This window comes from Mirounga leonina, unplaced genomic scaffold (genome assembly GCF_011800145.1).
Source record: "Mirounga leonina isolate KUSES-001 unplaced genomic scaffold, KU_Mleo_1.0 Mir_197, whole genome shotgun sequence".
Taxonomy (NCBI): Eukaryota; Metazoa; Chordata; class Mammalia; order Carnivora; family Phocidae; genus Mirounga; species Mirounga leonina.
Window position 1 is genome coordinate 14,547,176 of NW_023270494.1, and position 27,532 is coordinate 14,574,707.

General features: G+C 58.3%; 1 protein-coding gene across 2 annotated transcripts in view; it reads left to right on the top strand.

Moving 5' to 3' along the window:
• The window catches only part of SCN4A (sodium voltage-gated channel alpha subunit 4), a 42,563-nt gene that overhangs the window by 9,053 nt on the left and 5,978 nt on the right, over positions 1–27,532 (top strand). The window contains exons 2-22 of one of the 2 annotated variants that reach the window (XM_035026290.1): positions 4,982–5,632; positions 5,723–5,841; positions 5,983–6,072; positions 6,357–6,485; positions 6,963–7,054; positions 8,898–9,230; positions 10,293–10,356; positions 10,598–10,739; positions 11,541–11,750; positions 12,316–12,469; positions 13,247–13,485; positions 15,235–15,408; positions 16,449–16,805; positions 20,917–21,393; positions 23,296–23,428; positions 24,100–24,254; positions 24,801–24,974; positions 25,092–25,214; positions 26,519–26,797; positions 27,053–27,106; positions 27,375–27,512. In XM_035026290.1, the coding sequence (XP_034882181.1) occupies positions 5,360–5,632; positions 5,723–5,841; positions 5,983–6,072; positions 6,357–6,485; positions 6,963–7,054; positions 8,898–9,230; positions 10,293–10,356; positions 10,598–10,739; positions 11,541–11,750; positions 12,316–12,469; positions 13,247–13,485; positions 15,235–15,408; positions 16,449–16,805; positions 20,917–21,393; positions 23,296–23,428; positions 24,100–24,254; positions 24,801–24,974; positions 25,092–25,214; positions 26,519–26,797; positions 27,053–27,106; positions 27,375–27,512 (3,909 nt within the window). In that variant the 5' untranslated portion in view covers positions 4,982–5,359. Of the gene's footprint in view, positions 1–4,981; positions 5,633–5,722; positions 5,842–5,982; positions 6,073–6,356; positions 6,486–6,962; positions 7,055–8,897; positions 9,231–10,292; positions 10,357–10,597; positions 10,740–11,540; positions 11,751–12,315; positions 12,470–13,246; positions 13,486–15,234; positions 15,409–16,448; positions 16,806–20,916; positions 21,394–23,295; positions 23,429–24,099; positions 24,255–24,800; positions 24,975–25,091; positions 25,215–26,518; positions 26,798–27,052; positions 27,107–27,374; positions 27,513–27,532 lie in introns of those variants that run through there. The other variant, XM_035026291.1, reaches the window with a different exon arrangement.

Consider the following 27,532-nt stretch of genomic DNA (forward strand, 5'->3'; position numbering starts at 1 on the left):
GATGGATGGATGGATGGATGGATGGATGGATGGATGGATGGATGGATGGATGGATGAATGAAATGTATAGGAATCCATTTTATGCCTGGAAAGGTCTGTATCCAAGTCTTTCTCCACTCATTCTTTCAGCAAACACGTATTGAGTGCCTACTGTGTGCCCAGTCCTAGGACTGGCTATAGTGAGCTAGACAGACAGCTCCTGCCCTCTTGGCATTTCAGTCTAGTGGAGGACACAGACAAATAAATTAGGCAAATTACTTGTTTAAGTAATTACCAATGATGACATATGATGTCGAGGAAAACACAGGGGACTGATAGAGAGTAAAGAAGGAGAAAGCCACTTGGAGAAGAGACATTTGAGCCTTGACTGGGGGGTGAGATGGAAGAGCCAGGTGAAGAGGGAGGGGAGCAGAGGGCTGGATAAAGGCCAAAGGCAGGCATGAGCCCAGTGGTCCAGGAGCTGGAAGGAGGTCAGCGGGCCTGGGGCAGAGGGAACAGGGAGGAATCAGGAGACAGGGGTGTAGAGGGCGGCAGGGACTGGATCGCCTGGGCCTTGTAGGTCACAGTAAGACATTTAGGTTTTGTTCTAAGCACAACAGGAAATTGCTGGAGAAATTTAAGCAGAAGAAACAACATGATTAGTTTCTTGTTTTTAAAAGATCACTGGCTGCTCTATGGAACGGATTTGCAGAGGGCAGGGCAAAAGCGGTTAGCAGGAAACAGGCTATTGCAAGAGATTATTGTGATATGGCCCAGGGGGAAAAGGTGGAGGTCATGTATATTTTGGAGATGGTATTAATGGAACTTTGGATGGGCTGGATGTAGAAGGTGAGGGAAAAAAGCACTCAGGGAGGCACCCTGATATTTGACTGGAGCAACCAGATGGATGGATGGACATTTTCTGGGTTGAGGAAGACTATGGGTTGGACCAGTTGAAGAGCACAAATGCTTCATCCCAGATACTGTAGGTTGGGATACCTCTTAGCTATCCACATGGAGTCGTCCAGTTGGTAATTGCATACATCAGTCTGGAGTTCAAAGGAGAAGTGATGCTATTCCTGTAACACTATTTACAGTCCTAGGAATGATGCCATCCAGACCCAGATTGAGCCCTGAGAAACTTTAGAGATTGGGCAGAGAAAGAGGAACAAGCAAAGAAATTGAGAAGAAGCAGCCAGAGAGGTAGGAGGGAAACCATGGACGTGCTCTCATGGAGGTTGAGTGAATAGAACCTTTCCAGAAGGGGGCTGCGGCCAACTGGGTTGAATGCTTCTGAGAGGTTGAGGGAGGTGAAGACAGAAACGTGTTCGGCAGACTTGGCAGCAAAGAGGGTGCCAGTGACTTGACAAAAGCCATTTCAGTTGAGTGGGGGGATAGAAGCCAGGTTGGAATGGGCTGGAGAGTGAACAAAAGGTAAGGAAGTAAAGACAGCTGGTGTAGACACTTTCTAAGAAGTTTCTCCATGAAGGGAAACAGAAAAATGGGGCAATAGATGAAGGGAGGAGTGAGGCTGGGAGGGCGGTTTCTGTCACGACCGCCATTATTATCACGATAGGAGAGCCTGGTCATAGACAGGAAGAAGTTCACGGTGGTAGAGAGACGATAACTAGAGAATGAGATCCTTGGGAAGGCAAGAGGGGTCGGGACCGAGCCCACGTGGAAGGCCTGGCCTTTGGTGATTCCCCGTCTTCCGTTTAGCAGGATGGCGGGGGCAGGGGGCAGCGAAGATGGTTTTGTCAGTGAAATGGGGTGTGATGCTATGTTCTTATTGAAGGCTGAGGCAAAGTCACTGGCTGGGAGCACCCTGGGGAGGAGTGTGGGGGGTTGGAGGAAAGAAGAGAAGGCATGGGATGGTTTTGTCACCAAGTGGAGAAGTGAAGCCGCCAGAGAAACCTGCACCCCCAGGGCAAAAGTGAGGGCACACGTGGCGTTTGTAACCACGACGTCAACTGTGACCCCAGCCCGGCCCCGCCTTTGTTCCAGCAGCATCCAGCCGCGCAGGGGCTGACCCAGGAACGGCACAACTGGGATGGGGGGGCTGCGGTTTCCCCAGATGAGTGCGATGGAAGGAGAGAGGAGGCTGGAGTTGAGAGTATTTTCGAGGAGGGATTGTGATGATGGCACTTATACTTGAGCTGGGCAAGTCAGAGGGTTCTGTTGGAGAGGGAGAAAGTGCAGGCACAAGGGGTGAAGGCCAGAAGAAGCCCAAGGATCACAGCAACGGGCACTTGACTGTGAGCTGAGAGGTAGGAAGTGAGGAGAGGGGATATCAGAGGAGATGTGGTCTCTGGTCATGATTTAGATTCAGGGTGTGCTTACAGGAGAAAGGGGGCAAAGGTGGAGGGCTCCTCTCATTCATTCACTCATCCATTCACTCAACAACCTTTTATGGGGCATCTGGCTGGCTCAGTTGGTAGAGCGTGCGATTTGTGATCTCAGGGTTGTGAGTTCGAGCCCCACATTGGGGGTAAAGTTACTTAAAATCTTAAAACACACACACACACACACAAAACCCTTTTGTTCAGTATTAGGTACTTGGGTGGTACAAAGGAGAAGTCCACTCAGCCAGGGTGCCCAGGGAGGGCTTCCTGGAAGCAGTGGTTCTTGTGTAGGTTGAGTCTAGAAAGACAAATTAAAGTTCTCTGGGGTGACAAAAAGGAGGGGTGCCCCAGGAGGCAAGCAGACCATAAGCAAAGGCCTGGGGGGGGGGTTGTAAAACAGCTTGGCCCATTTGTGAGGATGGAGATGGCACGGCCAGAGGGTGGGTACGTGCGGGGCAGGGGAGGTGATAAGGTAGGGATGGGGTCATGGCGAGCCTGGGGAGCCAGGTGGAAGGGTGTGGACACGCTACTAAGCAGTAAGAAGCCACTGAAGGAGAACGCAGGTTTGATCAGATTTGTGATTTCAGAAATGTGGATGGTGGATTACCGGGGAGCCCAGTGGGAAGCAGGGAGGCAGGTGGGGGGGATCTGGACAGAGCGGGTGAGGGGCGATGAAGGAGCAAGAGCCTGAAGGATGGAGAGCCTTGTGGGTGCTGGACCTGGGAATGGACCAGGTGTACCACCAGCCAAAACCATGCCTCAACTGGCCTAGCCAGGGACAGCGCTTTCTCCCTCTCATGACAAGACAGCCAGACATGAAGGGCCTTCAAGGCCGGTGAAGAGGGTGGGAGAGGAATTTGGGAGGAAGTGCAGATTTTGAAGGGGGAGATGCAGAGTCTGCCTGGGGCCGGCTGGGTTCAGCAGGAGGAGTTCACACAGCCGGCTGTGCCGTCTGTGGGTCTGGAGCCCGGGGCGGGGAGAGCCCAGGGGAAGGAAGAGGCGGGGGCCAGGCAGCAATCTCTAAACAGACATGTGCCAACGTGCCAGGCACCAGATGCAGTGATGACCCCAAACCCCAGGCTGTGTGGAGTCTGGCGGGGGAGACGGATACCAACAGACCCTCGTGCAAGCAGGGCATGAATTACTGCTGACCTTAGAGCTTTGAAGACTTCGTGCGCTGGGGGCCTGCAGGGACTCCAGCCAGTGTAGCTTCCACGAGTGCTGTCTCTGGTTCTCCGTCGTCCCACCTGGGGCCCCGTTAAGGGCAGAGTGGGCAGCATCAGGCCAGAGGATTGTTGCCAAGCGAGGCCTGTGAACTGGGAGGGCGCCCAGCAGCCGTGGGGTCTCTGCAGGGCCATCTTGTGTATGGGCATGTCTGTGGGGCCGGGGATGGGATGAAGGCGGGAAGGTGTGTGGCCAGCGGCAGGGTAGGATGGGGGGGGTGTGGGTGTGTGTACATGTGTGCTCTCGCACACGCACGCTCCCACGCCCACGACGGGGCGGAGGAGCAGCTGAGGGACGGGCTCAGCAGGGATGAGCAGAGTCATCCCCCTGGAAACACGACTCCCTGGGTGATGGTAGGGAGCAGCTGGGCCGCCAGGCAGGGGGGCGTGGCCGGCTCCGCCCAATGGCTCTGGCCTCTCCCTGGGCCGCCCTCCCCACCTGTTGACCAAGCCCGGGGAAGTGCTGTGCTGGCCGGGGCAGGGACGCTGCACGCCGAGAAAGGGCCGCCCTCACGTGGAGCCCTGGGAGCCTCTGACGGGGTCTGCCTGAGCCCCCTTGGTGGAGAGCTGGCTCTGGGGTGTCCATGCGGGCAGGCCTTGCAGTGGCTCGGGTGACTGGGCTGCCGTGGTCCCCATGTGCCTGCCTGCTGATGTGGGTCATTCCCCAGGGCCTTGCGGATAAGTGACCCACCACCTCCACTGGGAATGGGCTCAGGAGGGCTGGGCAGCAGCGGGGCCATCAGGAGAGGCCAAGGGACAGTCCACACTGTTCTCACAGGCCTCTGAAGCTCCGGGTGGGTGCGCCTTTATCCACCCAGTCCACACAGGGACCACCAGCCAGAAACAGTCCCTGGAACCTCTAGCCCTGCCCCGCCATTGAAACTCCCATGCCTTTGTCCCCATGACCTTGCCTTTGTGTCCTCCTCTTCCTCAGTGGCATCTGTAGGCTCTCCTGACATGCCCCCACCCTCCCCCCTGCACACACACAGCTTGCATCCTTTTGCTCCAGCCCCTCTGCTTTCACACGGGTTAGATCCCACAAGTTCCGTGGGAGGGAGCTGGTGGGACCCTCTGCAGAGCCTGGGTCCCTTCCTTCTTCCCTCTCCTCGCCCAACATCATGCTTCCCCAAGGCTCAGGACAGGGTGGGCCGCCCCCCCATCTTTCTTTCCCCTTCCCTCCAGGCCAGGGATGGCAAATACAGGCAGATTGGCTACATTCTCCTTTCTCGATGGGGTCTGCCCGCAGTTCTAGGCAGCCCACAGCAGCCCTTAAGACGAAATCCACCTGCCCTTCCTGCTTTAGGCTGCTCCCACCAGGCCCTTCATCTTGAGCCATCCTTGGGGCCGCCTGCACTGTCACCTTTGAGTCCTGTCCGCCTCGCTGCCGGCCTCAGGCCGCTTGAGCGTAGCCAGCTGTGGTTCTCTCTGTCCCCACAGGCCGACGCCGCACAGTTCTGGAGCTTGGGCCCAGGAAGCGGTGGAGGGCACTGGGGCGTTGGCCCCAAGTCCCCAGCACCGAAGAGGACCTGGTGGGTTTGCTGTGGGTCCCAAGGGCAGCCAACCCCCTGCTGGGGAGAGTGTGGTGCAGGCCCGGGGGTGATGCTCTTGTGTCCAGCACCCAGGCCCTGCAGGCACAGCTCCCAGTCCCGACAGGCCTTGCGCGCTGACCACCCCGGCCTGGCCCCGGGGCAGGCAGGAGGTGAGTAGCAGACAGCAGGCCCAGGGCGGGGGAGCCGCCAAGCACCCGGGGGGCGGCACACTGCAGCCGCCCCGGCGACCCGCCACCCTCCCAGCCGCCGAGCCCAGGATGCGAGAATGGCCAGCTCATCTCTGCCCACCCTGGTGCCTCTGGGCCCTGAGAGCCTGCGCCCCTTCACCCGGGAGTCCCTGGCAGCCATAGAGCGGCGGGTGCAGGAGGAGGAGGCCCGGCAGCAGCGGAACAAGCAGATGGAGATCGAGGAGTCTGAAAGAAAGCCGCGCAGCGACCTGGAGGCCGGCAAGAACCTGCCCCTCATCTACGGGGACCCCCCACCGGAGGTCATCGGCATCCCCCTGGAGGACCTGGACCCCTACTACAGCGACAAGAAGGTCTGGACCCGGTAGGGTTTCTTCTCCCTGCCTGTCCATCATCCGTCTGTCTGCCTGTCCCTAGACCTCACAGCACTCTCTCTGCCACAGACCTTCATCGTCCTTAACAAGGGCAAGGCCATCTTCCGCTTCTCTGCTACGCCCGCCCTCTACATGCTGAGCCCCTTCAGCATCATCAGACGCTGCGCCATCAAAGTGCTCATCCACTCATATCCTGCCCAAGTGGGGCGAGTGCAGGGGCAAGAAGGGGTTAGGGGCGGGCAAAGCCAGGTGCTGTAGGCGAGGAGGCCCTCCGCCCACCTCCCCTCCCCACCTGCTGCTCCCTCACTTTCCTTGACCCTCCCCCTGACGCTGTTCAGCATGTTCATCATGATCACCATCCTGACCAACTGTGTGTTCATGACCATGAGCAACCCGCCTTCCTGGTCCAAGCACGTGGAGTAAGTCTCCTCCTCCTCAGAGGCCCCCTCCCCCCACCCCGCCCGGGTCTGGGACACAGCCCACCCCAGGGGTCTGCACCCCAAGGATGCCCCAAGTGGCACTTCCAGGAAGACACACACTGCAACTGTCCCCCCCCACCAACACCGTAAGACCCTAGGGTGGTGCACACTGTCACTCTCACCAATATCCTCAACCCCCCGGGCGGCATATTTCATTGTTGTGACCTCCCTCCTGGGAGGTCCATCCTCACCACCCCTGGCCCTGGGCACACTCTCCCGACCAGGTACACATTCACGGGGATCTATACCTTTGAGTCCCTCATCAAGATGCTGGCCCGGGGCTTCTGCATTGACAACTTCACATTCCTCCGGGACCCCTGGAACTGGCTGGACTTCAGCGTCATCACCATGGCGTGAGCAGGGCCTGGAGGGCATCCTGAGGTGGAGGAGGGTGAGGGAAGGGTGCCAGGCCTCAAAGAGGGCAGCTGAGGGGGCTGACCCTCTGGGAGGGGCGGACTGCGGGGGTGACGGGCAGGGGTGCGGCGAGCTGCCATTGCTGGGGTCTGGCGGGGAGGCTCTCCTGATGCCCCCTCCGTGAGCCTCCACATGCCGTGTGCAGCCACAGGCAACAGGGCTGGACCCCAATCCCACAGGCCTCTACCCTTGCCACCCCCACGCCCAGAAAAACTCCTGCACTGTCTTCCCCAGCTCTCAGGACCCGAGAGGAACCTTGGGGGGTCTGACCTGACCTTCCCCCCCCAACCCCTGTGGTTACCCCAACCACAAGGATTCCTCAGCAATCCTCATTCCGGGCCTAGAGAAGCTGTGATTTCTGCCCTCACATCCACTCCCGACTCTGACACAGCCTTCACCCCAACCCCCCTGCCCAGGTACCTGACGGAGTTTGTGGACTTGGGCAACATCTCAGCCCTGAGAACCTTCCGGGTGCTGCGGGCCCTGAAAACCATCACGGTCATCCCAGGTACTGGGAAGGTGCAGGGACCCTCTGCCTGAGCCAGCGGGCCTCCCCCCACCAATGCCCAGGCCTGGAACCTGACACTCAGGTCCAGGAGCCTGACCCAGGGTCACAACACTCTCACACCAAAACCTGGACACAGTTGGGGGGACCCCATGGCCAGGGAGGAGCAGGGGCTGGAGGCTGGAGGATGGGCGTCCGAGAGGCAGCACAGCAAGGTGGTTAGAGCACAGACCCTGAGCCAGACTTCTTGAGCTCAAGTCTCATCTCCACCACTTCCTAACTTGGACTTCGGGCAAGTGGTTCAACCTGCCTATGACTCAGTTTCCTCCTCTATAAAATGTGCATAATAATAGTCCCACTCATTGGGCTGTTACGAGGATTAAATGTGCATGGATGTGTGTTAAATAAAATGAGCAGACTGGGCAGAGCAGAGAACTCCACTAGGGAGAGACAAAGGGAATGAGTGATGGAACGTGCCGGCCCCGAGGGCTCAATAAGGAACATGCCACATACCCACTGAGCAGTCAGGCCAGGGCAATTCCAAAGTAATGCAGCGAGAAACATGAAATAAATAGAATCCTGAAAACCCAGGTCCTCAAAAAAGCACATGGAGAAACCAGACAAGGTTCACGAAAGGAGAGAAAGACGGTCTGAAAAGAGATGGACCCTGGGAGGAGGGGGATTAGGTCTGAGTGCTAGAAAGTACCATAATTTTCCCCTAGTCCAATGCCCTCAAACTGTGGCTGAGGAAGGTGACACCCTGACAGGCCCTGGGAGAGGAAGTGCTTTCCAAAGGCCATATTGCTCTCTGGCCACCGAGTGAAGGCCACGGTCCTCAACACCACGCTTCCAGCATCCTCCCAGCTTGGAGGGTTTTGATAAGGCAGCTGCTGAGCCCCTGTTTTCCACATCAGGATAAGAAAAGGAAATGAACTGGGTTGCCTGGGTGGGCTCTGTCAGTTAAGTGTCTGCTTCGGCTCAGGTCATGGTCCCAGGGTCCTGGGATCGAGCCCCACATGGGGCTCCCGGCTCGGCGGGAAGCCTGATTCTCCCTCACCCGCTCCCCCTGCTTGTGTTCCCTCTCTCACTATGTCTCCCTCTGTCAAATAAATAAATAAAACCTTAAAAAAAAAGGAAAGGAAATGAACTGATATGGAAGGGAGAGACACTCTGATTAGGCCCAAAGAAAAAGTTACAGCTCTTCCATAAATGATGGGAATCCATCCCTGGAAGTCTTTAAGAGTTTCTATGCCTTTGTCTGTCCAAAGGGGCAGGTTGCAATAAGATCTCCAGCTCAGTCCAGAGCTGCTGTTCCTTGGGTGTTAATAGGCATTATAAGAAAAAGGGTTCTGTTGTCAAGTAAGTTAAGAAAATGTGGTATTAAAGTGTGTGTTTGTTTCTGCAGGACTTGTCAGAGCCTTTGATAGGCTAATCTACAGTCATGCTCCAAGAGCAGAATCTAGAACTGAGCCTTTCCCAAACATTTATCGAACCCCTTCTTTTAAGGGCACAGCTGGGGAGATCAGTGTTGTGTAGAACACAGTTTGGGAGTGTTGACCTGGTGACATTCAACTCCACCGTGGGCCTGTGTGTTACTCTACAAGTCAGGCAACAACCTGGAAAGTCCTTATAGCTTACTCTTCTAGTGGCCGAGATTCTGTGGCCATTCAAAGGCTCCACATCAAGGATGAGATGGGAGAGGGGTGGGCTCATTTGGGGAGGCTTCAGGGAAGTGGTGCCCCTCATATATCAAGCCTTGAAGGAGATGTGTAGGCAAAGCCTTGAGGGGATAGGAGAGGGAGCTCTCACCCTGCGAAACCCCTACCCTCACCCTCCCTCTGGTCAGGGCTGAAGACGATTGTGGGGGCCCTGATCCAGTCCGTGAAAAAGCTGTCGGACGTGATGATCCTCACCGTCTTCTGCCTGAGTGTCTTTGCGCTGGTGGGGCTGCAGCTCTTCATGGGAAACCTGAGGCAGAAGTGCGTGCGCTGGCCCCCGCCCTTCAATGACACCAACACCACGTGGTACGGCAACGACACGTGGTACGGCAACGACACGTGGAACGGCAACGACGCGTGGAACGGCAATGACACGTGGAACGGCAATGGCACGTGGAACAGCCATGAGAGCTGGGCCAGCAACTCGACCTTTGACTGGGATGCCTACATCAGTGACGAAGGTAAGAGCGCAGGCTGGGGAGGCCGGGGGGATCTGTCCCAGCCCCTAGGGCAGCCCCTCACACGGGATAAGCAGCAGGGGGCACCGAAGCTTAAATCCATCGCTTACCAGCTTGGGGAACCTCTGACAAGTCACGTGGTCTCCCTAACCCTCAGAACCCTCACCTCTAAAACTGAGGCAACAGTGCCTTTCTCGGGCGCCTGGGTGGCTCAGTCGGTGAAGCGTCTGCCTTCGGCTCAGGTCATGATCCCAGGGTCCTGGGATCGATTCCCGCATGGGGTGCCCTGCTCAGCAGGGAGTCCGCTTATACCCCTCTGTCTGCCACTCTCTCCCTCCTCCTCCCCTCTGCTTGTGCATGCTCCCGTGCACGCGCTCTCTTTCTCAAAAAAGTAAATAAAATCTTTAACAAAAAAATGCCTTTCTCAAAGGGTGAGCGTGACAATGAATGCCCCATGGCTTTGAAAATCCTCCGGCTTTCTCTATGAAAAGCAGCGGCCCATCGTCCCCATTCCCTAACCAACACATCCCTTATTTTCCCCCATAACATGACCTCCTGGCACCCTGGCAGGGCCACCACCCGCCACCCATGGACTCACCTGGTCACACCCCATACTCCACAGACACACACACAGCCACACGTTTTCACGCAGCCACCGTTAGTCCATACAAGGCCTTCTGGCTAATTAGGAAAGAGTACCCCTTCTTCAACCTGGCCCCTGGATTCCAGCTCTCCCCCCACCTGCTCACCCCTCAGTCGGGCGTCCCACACAGACGTGCAGTAGCCGCGTGCAAACGCACACGCCGGCGGGCCGGCCCTCTGTGCCCCTGCTGCGTCCTGACCGCCCAGCCACACACCCGAGGCACTGAGCCGACACAGCTTGCAGCTGGGCTCCCTGAAAGGCATCTACCCAAAGACCTTAAAGGAGGGACAGGGGCAGCCAGAGAGCCTCCATTTGCTGCATGTGATGCACACAGATGTGCCCCCAGGCGTGCAGTGAGTGCGAGGGTCCACAATGTGTCCACGTGGGTGACACGTCTCCTCTGTGGCCTCTGACTCCCAAAGGGAACTTCTATTTCCTGGAGGGTGCCAATGACGCCCTGCTCTGTGGGAACAGCAGCGATGCTGGGTGAGTGATACGGGCGGCTGGGAAGAGGTGTCCCAGGGGTGTCAGGAGTCGGGAGCTGACTAGGGACAAGGACGTGGGGTGGAGGGGAAGGTAAGGAAAACCCGTGGACGTGAATGGGACCCTTCCCTGTTTGGGGGACGTGGACAGAACTATAGGATTTTTCCTCTTGGGATTCCCCCCATCTTTTGCTTGGCTGGAGTTCTCTTCCCTCCCTAAAGCCAGCAGCCCGTTTTATCCACAGGCACTGCCCCGAGGGTTACGAGTGTATCAAGGCTGGGCGGAACCCCAACTACGGCTACACCAGCTACGACACGTTCAGCTGGGCCTTCCTGGCCCTCTTCCGCCTCATGACCCAGGACTACTGGGAGAACCTCTTCCAGCTGGTACGACTGCCCCCGCCCTGCTCGAAGCCCCCCCGCCACCTGGCCCCAGCCCCACAGCCTCCTCAGGGCATGGCCGGACCTGTAACAAGGCCCCCTCCTCCCTGAGACCCCCGTCAGCGCCCCTGCAGACAGCTTCTCGGAGGCCTCTGACACTGGGGACCTGCCCACATCTGGCCACAGCCTTCTCTTCCTTTGCCACCTTCGCCTTAAGCGCTGAGATCTGGGCCTGGCACAGACCCCCCAGGCCTCACAGCAACCAGGAGGGTAGCTTAGAAATTCAACCGTGCCCCTACACAATTATTTAGCTTCTACCGTTTGCATGGTAGGCAGGTTGCGTCTGGAGCCGCAGTGCCTTCTGGTCCCTGGTAATGTTTCCAACACTGATGATATTAATGATAATAATAATAATGGCAACTATTATTTGTTGAGCTCTTATTAGATGCCAGGCACGGTAGCAACGGTAGGATTCAAGTTGACCCCAAAGCCCGTGTTCACTTTTTTTTTTTTTTTTTTTTTTAATCCTGGCTCTCTAATCTCAAGATGTCTGTCTCAGGTCCTAGGGCTCTCTGAGCCAGGAGACCAGGAAAGTCTGGGTCCCAAGTGTATATTTTGAAGCTCCCCAGAATGTGGCTTAGCCGGCCAAGGATGGCTATCCCCTGCCTCAAGGTCCTCAAATCGCCAGGCTCTGTGAGCGACCCTCCCTGTCTACCTATCTGGGCAGTGGGTGTGTGGCGAGGGGTGGTGGGTGAAAGCAGGCAGGGGGCCATGGGACGCTCCCTCTCCCTCTCCCCCTCCTCCCAGACCCTTCGAGCTGCTGGCAAGACCTACATGATCTTCTTCGTGGTCATCATTTTCCTGGGCTCCTTCTACCTCATTAACCTGATCCTGGCGGTAGTGGCCATGGCGTATGCAGAGCAGAACGAGGCCACCCTGGCCGAGGATCAGGAGAAAGAAGAAGAGTTTCAGCAGATGCTGGAGAAATTCAAAAAGCAGCAGGAGGAGCTGGGGAAGGTCTGCACTCAGGGAGAGGAAGCCCTCAGCCTGGGTTCTCCCGGGCAGGCTGAGGGTGAGGGAGAGGCATGGGGTAGGGGCTGCAAGGCAGGGTGAGCACAAGGCCCCAGGCTGGGGGCTTTGCGGGGATGGGAGGCATCCAGGCAGTGGAAAGAGTAATCCGCAGCTCTGTGCCTCAGTGTCCCGATAAACAACAAGGCATCTGGAGTAGTTAAACCTGAAGTGACCTTCCAGCTCAAATATCTATGGTCTTGTGATTCTTTCTGGGCGGGATATGGGCCCGTGCTGAGGGAGAGGTGGGTCCTGGGGAGGTCCTGGCGTAAAGCCGCCCATTTCCTCACCACCTCCTGGAGCGTAGGGTCAGTCCAGGCTTCCGAGAGCTGTGGGTCTTCAGGGATGAAGGTCTTCAGTCACTTTGGTCCCTACCCTGTCAGTCCCGTCACCCCCGAGGTCACCCCCCGAACCGCACCAGGCTCAGGACTTGGAAAGAAGCTCTGAGGGTCCGTTAGTCCATCCACCGGGCTCCAGGATGGACTCCGTGCCCACCATCCTTGCTGATCCACAGGCCAAGCCTGCCCAGGCTCTGGAAGGCGGGGAGGCAGATGGGGACCCAGCCCACGGCAAAGACTGCAACGGCAGCCTAGACACATCGCTGGGGGAGAAGGGGCCTCCCCGGCAGAGCTGCAGTGCAGACAGCGCTATCTCAGACGCTATGGAAGGTGAGTGCTTGACACCCCTCTGGACATCCTCCTCTGCTCATCCTGCCCATCAGGCCACTCGGGCTCCTGGGCGGGGGGCGGGCAGGTGGGGCCTGGCTGGGCCCAGCTTCGGAAGGACAGTAACTTCATATAGGTATCGAAGAAATGGCCGTGAGGAATATAATGCTGGCTTAGCCTGGCCCAGTTCTGGCTGCAAGGCCAGGCTGCTATGGGAACTGGGGGCTTCCAGGGGAGGACCTCGGGGGCTGCCAAGGCAATGGGGAAGGACAGGAGGATCATACTAACCAGGAAGGCCCAGGGTTCTGGAAACTGGAAATCCTGCTCCTCAAATGTCTTCTGGACAGAAGTTAAAGGCCAAAGGTCAAACTCTGCCCAGGTAGAGTCCCAGATTCCCTCAAATCCCCATACTGCCCTACAAGTGCCAGGGAAAGAACAGGATAAGGTAACAAGGACAGGGTGGATAGACACAAACACGGATGGATGGATGGATGGATGGATGGATGGATGGATGGATGGGCTGAAAGATCAGTGAATGCGAAGAGACATGGGTGTGTGGATGGATGAGAGGAAAGGGGGGAGCGAGGGAAATAGGAGGAGGGAGGAGAAGGGGAGGAGGAAGCAAAGGAAGAAGGAAATCTGACATGGAAGAGATCTGGTCCCCTTCTCAGGTCCCCCTCCCCTTCCTTGTGCCAGGAAGGACTGGGAGGGCCTAGAGGACTTTGGAGACCTCTGGAGGAGGTCACTCAACGCTGCCCTGTGTTTCTACCCTACTCCCAGAGCTGGAAGAGGCCCACCAGAAGTGCCCACCGTGGTGGTACAAGTGTGCCCACAAAGTGCTCATATGGAACTGCTGCACCCCATGGATGAAGTTCAAGAGCATCATCCACCTGATTGTCATGGACCCCTTCGTGGACTTGGGCATTACCATCTGCATTGTGCTCAACACCCTCTTCATGGCCATGGAGCATTACCCCATGACAGAGCACTTTGACAACGTGCTCACTGTGGGCAACCTGGTAGGGAGGGGACAGGGAGAGGTGTCACTCCCAGGCAGGACAGGAGAGAGAAGGGCCACAGGGCCCTATGGGGCCATCTGGGCTGTGCGGAAATACGGGGCACTATTGGGGGGCATATGGGGACAAGCTGGGCTTATTCTCTCCCAGTATATGGGGGGCAGGAGTTGAGATACACGGGAGGTACATGGGGTGACCCATGGGATGTGGAATTTGGGTTTTAGGGTATTTGGAGGCAGAGAGAATGGGAATGAGGTGCTAGACATTTTAAAATTAGGACTCAGGAGGTCTGGGGTCCAGGCCAGGCCCTGGAGGCAGAGGTGGGGGAGTGGGGGCATGGGTGACAGGTCTTCACTTTCAGAGGTTGATGTGGGCCTAAGAGGGACCAAGGGACCTGAAAGTGGGGGCATATAGCCCTGGGCACCCAGGCCCAAGAGGCCCCCTGGGCATAGTCCCCCAACCCCAGCGCCCTGCCCACTACCATTTCTCGAGCGTGGCCAGGCCAGCTCTGGGCGGCGGCCTTTCCTGCCCAGCTATTGTTGACATGCACTGATCCGCCTGCTTATCCCTGCCCATTAGGAGCATTATCACCTCGTTTCCAGCCCCGCGGAGCCTGACAAAGGGAAAAAGCCGCCTCATCCTCCAGCCCTGCCCTGCCCTTCCCCATTCCCTTAGAAATGTTTCCAGATGGCAAATGGGCCAGATGCTCCCCCCACCACCCTGAGGGTGAGGAGAGCCCAAGGAGAATAAGATTTGGGGGTCTGTGGCAGGATGAGGATGATATGGGTGGTGTGGGCATCAGACCCTGGACTCCCAGCCTGTGAGGCAGGCACTTCTATCCCATGGAGATGTCTAAGGCAGCCATGCCAGGCTGGGCTGGAGGGACAAGCGTGTGCTCTGGACTCACAGTGCAGCTGCCGGGCTGTGCGTGATGGGCCCAGCCTGCCACCTGCCCACCGCCTGCCCACCCCTGCCCGCACTCTGCTGCCGTCTGGGCACCTGCTATGGCCAGGGACAGCTCCTGGGTGGGGTTCAGCATGTGCCCGGGCAAGCTGTGGACCAGGGCAGCTGGTGCCCGGCAGGAGGGGGGCTGTGCCCAGGGAGCTTTCACAGGCTAGGAAACCCTTACACCCCTGCGCCCGGCTTGTGGAGGGCAGCTCTGGCCTTCTCCTGGATCCCTGATCTTGCCCCCTTTTGGCCCCTACCCTAGACTTCTGAGTCCACCAAGGTTTGCTGAGTTCTGCCAATCAGGGTAGAGAGGGTAGGGTGTAGAGACAGGAAGACTGAATTAAGCACCCCAAGACCTGGGTTTGAGGTCTGACTCATTCCCATATGGGTGGCGTGAGCAAGCACTTGCCGCTTACTCTCAGAGTCTCAACGTTCTCATCTCTGGGACAAGTGACCATCACTCCCAACTACGTAGAAATTGGCATTCCAGTGAGGTCATCACGTGAACCGCAAAGGGCTGTATGAGTGCTAAATATTATGACTGGGGGGAGGCCCCCAAGAAGTGAATGACTGGCCCATGGGCACAAGGCCAGAAGCGGATGGGTTCAGGCCTCCCTCAGGGTGGTACCCACTGTGCCCTGGGGCAGGGCCATTCCACTCACGCACGCACACATGTGGGCCACAGGTACCACTGCCTGACCCCGCTCAGGGCTCTGCCAGGAGGTGGGAGTTGGGGGGGGGGGCGACCCTCAAGGCCCTGTGCTCCCTGAGGCTCTGCGATGTGGGGCGCCCCCCACCCTGCAGGTCTTCACCGGCATCTTCACAGCAGAGATGGTACTGAAGCTCATCGCCATGGACCCCTACGAGTACTTCCAGCAGGGCTGGAACATCTTCGACAGTATCATCGTCACCCTCAGCCTGGTGGAACTGGGCCTGGCCAACGTGCAAGGGCTGTCCGTGCTCCGCTCCTTCCGACTGGTGCGTGAGGCCCAGGGGCCAGGTTGAGGAGGGGCGGGGTGGGGGTACGCAGGAAGATGGGGGGAGAGATCGCCAGGAAGGCACTTGTGCATGCCACTCTGCCACTCCACCACTCAGAACCTTCCTTACTGGAAATGGGGAGGAAGAGAGCCCCCTCCCTTATCACATAGGGCAGCCGGGGGCCAAAATGAGAGCCCTGGGAGCTGACATTTGGGCTTGACTCCTTAGTGACCTTGGGTGAAAGTGGAGAAGGCACCATATTGCAGACCTGAAGGCTGGGGCTCAGGAAGCTCATTAGTAGTGGAATCAGGAGTCCGGTTTAGTATCCTTTCCACCACCCCATAGGAACACTTTTTTTTTTTAACTTTATTATGGGACCTGTCATTCATCCACAAACATATAAAGTATACTGAACCTCTGTGTACCTATCACCCATTCCAACAGCCATCAACATTCTGTGGTTCTTATTCCATCTGTCCTCTACTTTTTATGGGGGGGGAGCATGTTAAAGCAAATCCTGAACATATAATGTCACTTGTAAAATACTTCAGTCTGTATCTTTAAGATATAAGGACTCTATTTCTTTTGAACACAGAAAGAGGATGAGGTGATCAGATAGGAGTATTCCCATTTAAAATCTTTTTTTTTTTATTAAATGTTTTATTTATGTATTCATGAAAGTCAGAGAGAGAGAGAGAGGCAGAGGCAGAGGGAGAAGCAGGCTCCCCGCCTAGCAGGGAGCCTGATGCGGGACTCGATCCCAGAACCCCGGGATCATGACCTGAGCCGAAGGCAGACGCTTAACCATCTGAGCCACCCAGGCGCCCCAGGAGTATTTCCATTTAACAGAGAGGAAGGCTGAGGCCTCAGATCACTCATGGGGCGGGGATTTGAGTTGTTCTGGAGAGTTCTTTCTCCTAAGGATGGGGCTCCCTCGGGTTGGACCGGGTGGTGGGAGGGGGAGGCTGGGCCTCATTGGAGGAGGGGGGCCTGGACCTCATTGGACCCTGCTTGGCCCCTACCCTCCCCCTGCCCCGCAGCTGCGGGTCTTCAAGCTGGCCAAGTCGTGGCCAACGCTGAACATGCTCATCAAGATCATCGGCAACTCGGTGGGCGCTCTGGGCAACCTGACGCTGGTGCTGGCCATCATCGTGTTCATCTTCGCCGTCGTGGGCATGCAGCTGTTTGGCAAGAGCTACAAGGAGTGCGTGTGCAAGATCGCGGCCGACTGCAGCCTGCCCCGTTGGCACATGCACGACTTCTTCCACTCCTTCCTCATCGTCTTCCGCATCCTGTGTGGGGAGTGGATCGAGACCATGTGGGACTGCATGGAGGTGGCCGGCCAGGCCATGTGCCTCACAGTCTTCCTCATGGTCATGGTCATCGGCAACCTAGTGGTGAGTTAGGCCGGCTGGGTGGCTCCCCCCGCCCCCACCGCCAGGAAACCCAAGCGTCCGAAACATGTGCATTCAGTTATGTCCTTTAAATTGGGCTGTCCTTCAAGGGCCTTTGCCGCATGTGGTTAAACGGGATGAAATCAATGATACTGTAACGTATTCTACTTCCCCCACCCAAAAGGGCAATTTTATATGGTTTAACCCAGGGGCTCTCCAATTTTAACCTGCTTAAGAAGCACCTGGGAGTTTCTTAAAACCCAGATAGATTCCTGGCCCCATGTCCGCAGAGTCTGATTCAGCAGCTTGGGGGCCAGGGCCTGGGACTCTGCATTTCTAACCAACGCAGCTGTCGCTGGTCCAGAGATGACGCTGTGAGTAGTACCGTTGAAACCTAGTGTTTGGGGTAAAGTAACATGATAACTGGAGTCAGACAGACCCACGTTCCAGGCCCAGCTCTGTGTGACCTTGAACAAGCGACTGCTCTGTGGTCAGCTGGGTGCGGGAAGGCGGCACGCGGGGTTGGCATCAGAACTCCCCAGCCTCCTGTCTCTCTCTCACCCTCTCACCCTCCTCCGTTCCTGGAATTGGGCCCCGGGAGAGGGGAGATGGCATAAACTGCTTTCATCCTACCACTTTCTGTGGCTCAGGGCTTCCCTGTGGGGCTGGTGCAGGGGAGGAGCTGCAGGGGGGCCCATGAGGAGCAGGGGTGCAGGCCGCCCTCATGCTGACCAGCATTTCTGTGGCTGGGGCCTGGGGTGGCGTGTCTCCACATCCTGACGCCCACAACTCCTGCCCTGCTCAGGGTGGGTGACACTTCTGCCAGGAGCCCTGTGCCCGGCTGCCCCCTGCCGTGGCCGACGCTGCCCTGAGCAACGGCGGGAGGGGGGGGGCGGTGCTGGGAAGACGCACGTCCCCACGTTCCGCAAAGGCCGGTGGAATCCTTAGGCTGCTGGGTCAGCGCTTCTCAGATATCGCTGAGCTCTGGCTGGGGGTAGGAGTCGGCTGGAGGGGAGGGGTGTCACCTCCACTGAGGAAGAGACCCATGGATGAGGTCCATGCAGTCCCACATGGTCTCGATCCACTCCCCACTCCCCTGAGCCCCCAGAGACAGCTAGGCAGGAGAACCCCAGCTGGCTGTCCCTGGGAGAGGGCCTGGGGCCTGGGGAGAGAGAGAGAAGATGCCCCAGCAGAACTTTGGGGCGGGATTGGGGTGGGTAGGTAGCTCTGAGTAGAAGGTAAGTTTAAGGGCCCAGCATGACTATAAAGGTCTGTTGGGTTTCCATCTGTACGTGTGTAAACTCAAAAGCATTGCAAGCCCCTGTTTTGCCACTTACTGACTGGGAAAACTTGAGACGTTATTTAACCTCTCTCTGGCCTTAATTTTTCTCATGAGGAAAATGGGGATGGTAATGGTGGTGACCCCCTTCAGCGTGTGGTCTGAGCACTCAGCAAAGCACTTGGTCTACAAGGCTGGGGCCAGGGGGTGGGGTGGAAAGTGACGTTCAGGTCCTCACCTTAGGTGTCACCCCACCCTCCGCAAGGACTGGGCTCCTGCCCTGCGCCCGTCCCTGTGCAAAGGGCTTTACATGCGTTATCCCTAATGCTCTCCCAACCCTGGGAGGGAGGTCAGGTCCGCGCCGCGCTCCGAGGAGCCCCTGCCCCAAACCACACAGCGAGGGTGAGACTGAGCCGGACTAGAACCTGGGTCTGCGTCACGCCAGTAACAGCATCAGTAATAGCAGCGGGGGTGAGAATGACGATGTCAACGGGGGCAGTAACAACGGTGACAGTTGACCTCTCTGTGCATTTGTCCAGCATTCTGAGAGCTTTCTGTGTATCCATCTCCCGATGCTCACCACCGCCTGACCGCGACGTGCTGTTTCTTCTCTGGTTTGTAGATGAGGAAGCCAAGGCTCAGGGCAGGAAGCTAGTAACCTGCACAGGATTGGAACCCAAGCAGTCTGGCTCCAGAGTCTGGAACCCCTCCACTGCCTCTGTGTGCCTGTCACATGTGTGTCACTCCCCACACATGCATGCACACGTGTGTGAACATGCACACGTGTGTGAACACACACACGCACACGCACACACTGCTGCTACTCCTTCCCAGCCCACTCTGCCGCTCTGCTCTCTTGCTTTGCTCAGAAGGACTGGAGCAGCCCGGGGAGGCAGCACTGGCAGCTCCTTGGGCGCTGTCCCCGCCCACTGCCCCCCCAGCCCAGGCCTCACGGAAGCTGGTGTCTGCCAGAGGGCACTGAGGCATCCTGCCAAGGAGTGTGGGGCCCCATGATCCCTGCATGTGGCACTTGGGCACTTCCCCTGGGTTACTAGAAGAAGAGGAAATGACAAGGGCGTAGGTAACCCACCCCTCAGAGCCCCTGGGGGAACATGATGTCCATCCCCCTTCCCTCCAGGCCTCCTCCCTACGCCTTGCCTGAGACAGCTATTTCTGTCCCAGGCAGGAGCCGTGTGCAAACCCTGCTGACCCAGAGAGCAGTTAATTCCCATCTCAGATGTGTTTCTGGCAACTGGATGCCTCTCCCCCCCACCACCCCCGACAAAGGGAAAGAAAGACCAATAAATATTGGTTGGGAGCAAAGGCAGAAAAGTAGCTAGGGGGCAGAGAGATGGGGAGGAATCCCCCCAGCACCTTCTCCCCCAGTGTGTATATATAGATACACACACACTTTAAAGACATTATGCTAACACGGTAGGTAAGGCGATGGTAAAAAGACCTTGGAGGGCCCCCGGTAGAAGCCAGGCTGCGAGAGGCACGTAGAGAAGTTGGTCAAAGGTGGACACATATAGGCTCCCCTACTCCTTCATGTCCACTCACACACCCAGCCCTGTTCCAAGGTCCCCAGAGTAAGACCTGGCCCTGCCTCTGGCTGACAGGTGCCAGGACCCCCCACCCCAGCTGGGCTTCACCTTCCTCCTCGTTCCCTGGTAGAAGGTACAGCCACCGTACTGTACAACCTCTGGGGCTGCCATTCACATTGTAGTCTAAATGAATGATATCCTCTAAAGTTATGCAATGACTGGACACCTGGATTCTAGTCCTGATTGTGCTGGATGTCATAGGGCACGTCCCGCTACCTCGCTGGGACTCAGTTTCCTTATTAATAAAATGCTGAGCTGGCCTCAGAGTTAATCGTACTCTTTCCTGTACCTTGTACCTTCTGTCCTTGCACACGTAACAGCCAACATGTTTTGAGTGCCTACTGTGTGCTCTACTTATATTGATCTTTTAATCCTCACAACAATGCAAGGAGGTGGGTACTGGAATCATCCCCACTAATACCCATGAGGAAACGGAGGCACAGAGCAGCGATATGATTTGCCTCAGGACACATCGCTAGTAAACTGGGGTTCAAGGCCAAGCAGCATGTGCACCCCAGTGTCTACTGCCATGCAAACCCACTGCATTGTATCTGATCAAACGTCTGTCTCTACTAGGTTGGAGCTCCCTGACACCACAATGGGAGAGGCTCAGCAAACATCTGCCTCTGGAAAATAAGGCTGGAGACTGGAGGGGTAGACCAGTTACCTCCTAAGTCTTTCAGTAGGGAAATGGGAAGAAAACCAGGTGGAGCAGGGAATCCCGGGGAGAGAACAGGGGGTGAATAGCAGTAGGGTATGCCCTTCCCAGAGCAATGGGGTACATGCATCTGAGCACCGGGGAGCACAGGCTCTATTAACAGACAGGAAAAGAAGGCTCAGCTGATTCAGGGTCCCAATAAGTCCTGGGAACTCAAAGACGAGAGCCCTGTTCTTTGTTCTGCCTTCCCCAACAGTGGAGGTGGAAGACAGAGTCCTAGAAAGAGCCCCTGTCACCCAGTGGGCCTCCCCAAACCCTGCCTCTGCCATGGTCTTGCAGGCTCCTATCATGTGCCTAAGGCTCTACTTCTTTTTCTGCAAAGTGGGGGTGATAGTAACACTCCTCACCTCCCCGAGCAGTTGTGAGGATCCCAGTAGGTGATATCCTTTCAAATGCCCCACCTGTGGTAGGTCTGATCTGGAGACCTGAGGCCCCTGGTGCTGGCTGAAGGTGGCACCCTTGGGGGGGGCCCCCGAGGCTGAGCTGAGGTTCCTCCCAACCCCTGTTCCCCAGGTCCTGAACCTCTTCCTGGCCCTGCTGTTGAGCTCCTTCAGTGCCGACAGCCTGGCCACCTCAGATGAGGATGGCGAGATGAACAACCTGCAGATCGCCATTGGGCGCATCAAGTGGGGCATTGGCTTTGCCAAAGCCTTTCTCCTGGGACTGCTGCACGGCAAGATCCTGAGCCCCAGGGAAATTATGCTCAGCCTTGGGGAGCCCGGGGAGCCTGGGGAGGCCGGGGAGAGCGCCCCAGAGGACGAGAAGAAGGAGCCGCCGCCCGATGAGGGCGACAAGGACCTGAAGGACAATCACATCCTGAACCACGTGGGCCTGGTTGACGGCTCTCCCCCCAGCATCGAGCTGGACCACCTCAACTTCATCAACAACCCCTACCTGACCATTCACGTGCCCATCGCCTCCGAGGAGTCCGACCTGGAGATGCCAACGGAGGAGGAGACCGACACTTTCTCAGAGCCTGAGGATGGCAAGGTGAGCCCATCACAGGACCTGGCTTGAGGGGGCCAGGGGTCAGATAGACATGGCTTCGAGTTGTGACCCTAGAGAAGTCACAAATGCTCTCTGAGACTCAGTTTCTCCATCTGTAAAATTGGGGTAATGGCACCTACCTCAGAGCATGGTCAGGAGCATCAGGTGAGATGCTGCGTGTAAGCACATAGAAGGCTCTCTGTGCATGGTGACTGATGACTATTATTCCGATGGGCCCTGCCTGTCCTTCCCCAGTGTCCCTTCGCTCTGGCTCCGCACCTCCACCTGGGTTCCTGCTCACCAGCAGGTGGTGCTCTTGGACAGGATGTTCCTACCTGTGGCACCTTAGCTCCAGGGTGGGGACCCAAGAGGCCTCTCTTAACCCCGCTCCGAACTTGAAGTCGCTCCCACTATCCCACTGGGGCTGGTCCCAACCTCCCAGTGTGGGCCAAAGTGCTGGGTCTGGGCTGGGGACTCTGAGAGGTGGAGGGGCTTGGGGGGCCAAGGGGTTGGGTACAAGGAGAGCAGAGAGCTGGGCATCTCAGCAGTAGCCCTGACCCACCCACACAGGAGATGCCCCCTCCTCCTGCCCCTTCCCTGCGAGGGTGACGGAGGCACTGGGAGTCACCCCCAGAAGCTCAGGCTGAGGCCAGACCTTGCCTGAGCCTCTCAGGGGAGCAGACTCTGAGCCGCAAAGCCTATCCTCCAGCTCTGGCAGAAGAAGGACTAGCACCTCAGGTAGGGCAGGGCCCCCTTCCATCTCTACCCTATCGGCCCTGGGCCTGGCTGGGCACTGGAGTCTCAAAGAACTTTGCTCTGAAAGCTCTTGACTCCTTATTCCCCCCAGATATGTGTCACGCTGACTTACCAGGGGGCCGAGTGCCTGCCAAGCTATAAATACCCAGGGAAATGTGGCACTGACCTCGGTATGAGGAGCGGAGGTGGGGGAGGGCTGGAGAGCACCCAGGGCCAAGGCTCTGGGGACTCTCAGGGGGGCAGACAAGGCTCCAAGGGGGACTGTGGGAGTTGGGACACACAGGCAGGGCAAGTGGCTTAGTGGGTGCCCTGGCTGACCTAATGCCTGCCTCGGTTTCCCTTTCTGTCAGCTGGGCACAAGGGGACCTCCGTAATTTTCTGGTGGCCGTTCTGGATCCAGAGGCTGCCCCCCAAGCTGTCCTCTCCATCTTCCCCTTCAGGGACCTCAACTCCAGCCACGAAGGGGTCCCCTTGAGGAGGGGGGCTAGGGCCAGGAACCTGGCTTGGGACAGCACCAGCTGAGGTGGGGGAGGCCTGGCCAGGCCAGAGCCCCAGCCTACCCACCCTGCCCCCCTCCCATCGGCTTTCCTTGGCCCCAGGCTGGAGCTTCTGCAGGGGAAAGTTTTCCATTCCTTCCGGGCTCCTCAGCCCAGCAGCCCCTGGGCATGGGAAGGCTCAGAACTTGACCCTGCACACCATCCCCTGTGGGCTATGGCAGCCCTGGCTCCATTCTGACCCCTTTCATGCTCCCTCAAAAGTCCCTTCAGGCCTCTTATTCCTCCGCTGCCCCCACCCCACGCTTCCCAGGGCCCCCAGCCCAGCTCAGCCACGCCCAGCCTCCTCCCTCACCTGAGGCCCTCACCTGCCTCCTTGTGTCCTCACATCCCTTCCCAGGCCTCGGCCTGCCCTGCTCCAAATCGAAGCCCCGCCAGGGCAGAACCATAGCTGCCTTGGTCACTGTGGTTCTCCTGCAGAGGCCACAGTGCGGGCTCCATAATCCGGGGCTCAGGGAATGAATGAATGAATGATGAACGAGTCGGTCAGCTCCACCCCCTCTTTCTCCTCTCCCATCTGGTCTCCCATCCTGCCCTCTGCTGGTTCACCTGGTGGGAGGACCCAGGGCTCACGTGACCCCGTGGTCCCCTGCAGAAGCCACCGCAGCGCCTCGATGGGAACTCCTCCGTCTGCAGTACCGCCGACTATAAGCCCCCCGAGGAGGACCCCGAGGAGCAGGCTGAAGAGAACCCCGATGGGGAGCAGCCTGAGGAGTGCTTTACGGAGGGTGAGGGCGAGCCCATGTGCGTGTACCCCCACCACCTCGCCTGGTGCCTCCCCCAGCCCAGCAGCCCCTGGAAAGGACAGACCAGGCCAGGGCCTTTGGGGCCCAACAGCCCTGACCCAGCCCTAGCCAAGTGCCTCCTCTAGGACATCTCAGGATCATGTGCATCACCGAAAGCATGCAGAACTTCCCATCCCCCCACACCCCCCCCACCCCGCACCAACATGCTGCCCTGCCCTGACACAGCCTGGGGGAGATACAGCCCCAGGGAGGGGCGCCAGAGCCCGGATGCCTCCCAGCCCCTGAGCCCCTGAGCCTCAAGCATGTGCGGTGGGTGCACACCCGCCCCTGAGGACTGCCGTGCGGAATCCCCACGGGGCCCTGAGTGTGACCCCGTGCTTGGGGATGGCCAGTGCTTGGGAACGGCTGCTCGAAGACCGTTACCCTCCTCGGCTTCATCTGAAGAGAGAGGCCAGCCCAGCCCTTCAGGAGAGAGCCCTGCGGACACACTGTTGCCCCCAGGGCCTGGGCTGGGCAGCATGAAGGCCATCAGGGAGAGGTGGGGAGGATGGGATCAGCCGATCCCCGGGAAGGCGGTGGGCACATGCTGGCTGCACGTCCTGAGGCAGCCCCCAGTCCTGTGATGTGGTGCCCTGGCCCCTTCCCTCCCCCAGCCTGCGTGCAACGCTGCCCTATCCTCTACGTGGACATCTCCCAGGGCCGTGGGAAGATGTGGTGGACACTCCGCAGGGCCTGCTTCAAGATTGTTGAGCACAATTGGTTCGAGACCTTCATCGTGTTCATGATCCTGCTCAGCAGCGGAGCCTTGGTAAGCACCGCCCTGGGGGACGGGCGTGGGCAGAGGCAGGTGCCAGGCCCAAAGGAGGCCCTCCCAGGCTCCCTCCTTCCCACATCATGGGAGGGACAAGGCCCGGGCAGTCTGGACCCCAGAGAATCCTAAATGGACTCACTTGTGGTTGCAGGATATGATGTAGAAAATGTTCATTTTCTTAAAGCGACAGGCGGAGTCCCACTCTGTGTGCACCCCCAGTGATAGGTGCCAGCCAGGGCAGAAGTGGGAAGGCCCTGGGAATGTTGAGGTGCTTGGGTGGGGGGCGGTCAGGGTTGAAGATGTGTCATGGTGCTGGCCCCCAAGCAGATGACTGTCACCCCTGGGGAAGGGCTGCTGAGGGGTTTCTCCCCAGGGGTCTGGCACCCGTGGGCCCTGGGGAGTCTGGGAGAAGCCAGCCGCCTGCCCCTGGCCTGGACCCAGTGCCAGACCCCTGGGAAGCCCCAGCAGCAGGCAGGGTGGGGGACGTGGTTGCTGCCCCGACCTCCCGGGCCCCGGCCACCCCGGCCATGCTGGCGTCCCCAGGCCTTCGAGGACATCTACATCGAGCAGCGGCGAGTCATCCGCACCATCCTGGAGTACGCGGACAAGGTCTTCACCTACATCTTCATCCTGGAGATGCTGCTCAAGTGGGTGGCCTACGGCTTCAAGGTGTACTTCACCAATGCCTGGTGCTGGCTCGATTTCCTCATTGTGGATGTGAGTCTGCCCCGGGGGATGTGAGCCAGATCCAGAGGTGGCCCTGAGGCCGAGGGGCTTAGAAAGCCCTGGCCTTGAGGCCCTTCCTGCCCTGACCAGCCCACCCTCCCTCTGCAGGTCTCCATCATCAGTCTGGTGGCCAACTGGCTGGGCTACTCGGAGCTGGGTCCCATCAAATCCCTGCGGACGCTGCGGGCCCTGCGTCCCCTGAGGGCGCTGTCCCGATTTGAGGGCATGAGGGTGGGTGCCGAGGGCGGGCTCTGAGGAGGGCTAGGGGTTGGGGGAGCAGCCTCCGCAGAGCAAGGTGCAGGGGGCGCAGGTCTGTACTCCAGTCACCACGGGGGGGAGGAGAGGCCTCAGACTCTGGGCCCCGCTGAAGGCAAGATCTGAGGGCCCCCAGACATCCTCCCACACCACCCAAGGGCCCCTTCCGGCCCTCAGCCCCTCCGGAGCTCCTCCCTGCCACCGCTGGGGGACAGCAGAGGCTGCATCAGCTCCCAGGGGGGAGCTGTGAGGGCACGGGGGTAGGGAGGGAGGAAGGGAGGCAGGTCGATGGGTGTATAGGCATTCCTCCCCAGCCTCACACCAGGGCCGCCAGGGCTCTGAGACCTGGGTGAGCCGGTGGGTCCTGTGCCTGGCCTCTGAGCCTGCCCACCCTTCCCTCAGGCCCTTGAGAACAGAAGTGACGGTAAATAATAGAAGCTTTGGCTGAAACAATTGGGACCTCCCCAGCCAAGAGAGGTCTGTTGGGAACAAGACCCACTTGGAGGGACAGCTGGTCACAAGCCAACAGGGCACTCAGCCGGAGGGGCTCCCTCCTGTTCATGCAAGGGGCCAGCCAATGCTGGGTCCTCCTGCCCCCAGAACCAGGGACCCCTCCTCCCCGAGGGGAAATGACCTGCCCATGCAGCTGGTTGGTGCCCCAGCCAAGAATAGAGCTACCCCGGGCCTTACCAGGTCTGTGCCACCCACTCTGTCTGGAGGTCATGAAACAGCATCTCCTTGAAAAAGCACAATTCTCAGATTTGGCCCAGCCTGACAGAGTGAAGCTGGCCTGTGCAGCCAGGGCTGGGGAGTGGGGCACAGGGTCCTGCCGCTTTGAAGACCCACGATGGCTTCTTTTCGGTCTCTGTGTCTCTAATACTGGGAGCAGATGAGGAGGGGGCCGGGTCACAGGGGCTGAGTTTCCTATGGGGGCCGAGGTAGGAGTGTTTGTCTCCTGCCTAGTGACCCATGGCCAAGCTGCTTCCAGAGAAGCCTAGTGCCCCGACTCTGGGCTGATGGCTCCAGCCAAGCAGAGAGCTCTCTTCAACCATAGGCCAGCAGCACCCCCAACCCTACTCCTCACTTCCCCACCCCCACCCCCCAACCTAGAGCCCAGCAGACTTCTCCCCCAGGCCTGGCTCAGAGTGACCCTCCTCCAGGAAGCCTTCCCTGAATAACAATGCCCAGCCTTGTCTGGTGCCCTGGTTAGTGTAGGTGGGGAGCCCTGTCCCAAAGGGGCCTGGGTAAAGACCTGGGAATGACCCCCCCCCGCCCCCCAGGTGGTAGTGAATGCCCTCTTGGGAGCCATCCCCTCCATCATGAATGTGCTGCTTGTCTGCCTCATCTTCTGGCTCATCTTCAGCATCATGGGTGTCAACCTGTTCGCCGGCAAGTTCTACTACTGCATCAATACCACCACCTCTGAGAGGTTTGACATCTCCGAGGTCAACAACAAGTCCGAGTGTGAGAACCTGATGCACACAGGCCAGGTCCGCTGGCTCAACGTCAAAGTCAACTATGACAACGTGGGTCTAGGCTACCTCTCCCTCCTGCAGGTGGTAAGTGTGACCTGCTGCCCTCGCACAAAACTGGGAGCACTCCCAGATTCGTGTTGTACCTGAACCCACCGTTACTCCTTGTTAGGAGGCCCCCACCTGCTCCCAGTGCTGGGTAGTATCTAGACCTCTCTGGTCTCTGTGTGACGCCTGCCCCGTGGGGCCCTGGGGAGGCCCAGGCTGGGGTGAGGAGGGAGACTCATGGATGGTGGAAACGGCAAACAGCCCCTCTCCTCACACCCAACCACACTCTCCCAGGCCACCTTCAAGGGCTGGATGGACATCATGTATGCGGCCGTGGACTCCCGGGAGGTGAGTGGGCCTCACCGAGACGTGGCCGGTGAGTGAGCCCGGGGAGAGGACGCAACCAGAGACACAGTGGCAATTCTGCCCATCCCCGGCCCCACGCCACCTCCTCAGAAGCCCCCAGACTGGGCAGCCTAGGGGTGGAAGGGCCCACCTCTGGGCCCCAGGCCCTCCTTGCCCACAGTGAGATGGGGAGCAGGGGGCAGCCAACATGCCCCCCCCAACCTCCCCATCCCACCCCGTCCCAGCCTGTCCTGTCCTGTGGCCTCTGCAGAAGGAAGAACAGCCCCAGTATGAGGTGAACATCTACATGTACCTCTATTTTGTCATCTTCATCATCTTTGGGTCCTTCTTCACCCTCAACCTCTTTATCGGCGTCATCATCGACAACTTCAACCAGCAGAAGAAGAAGATGAGTATCCCACCTTCCCT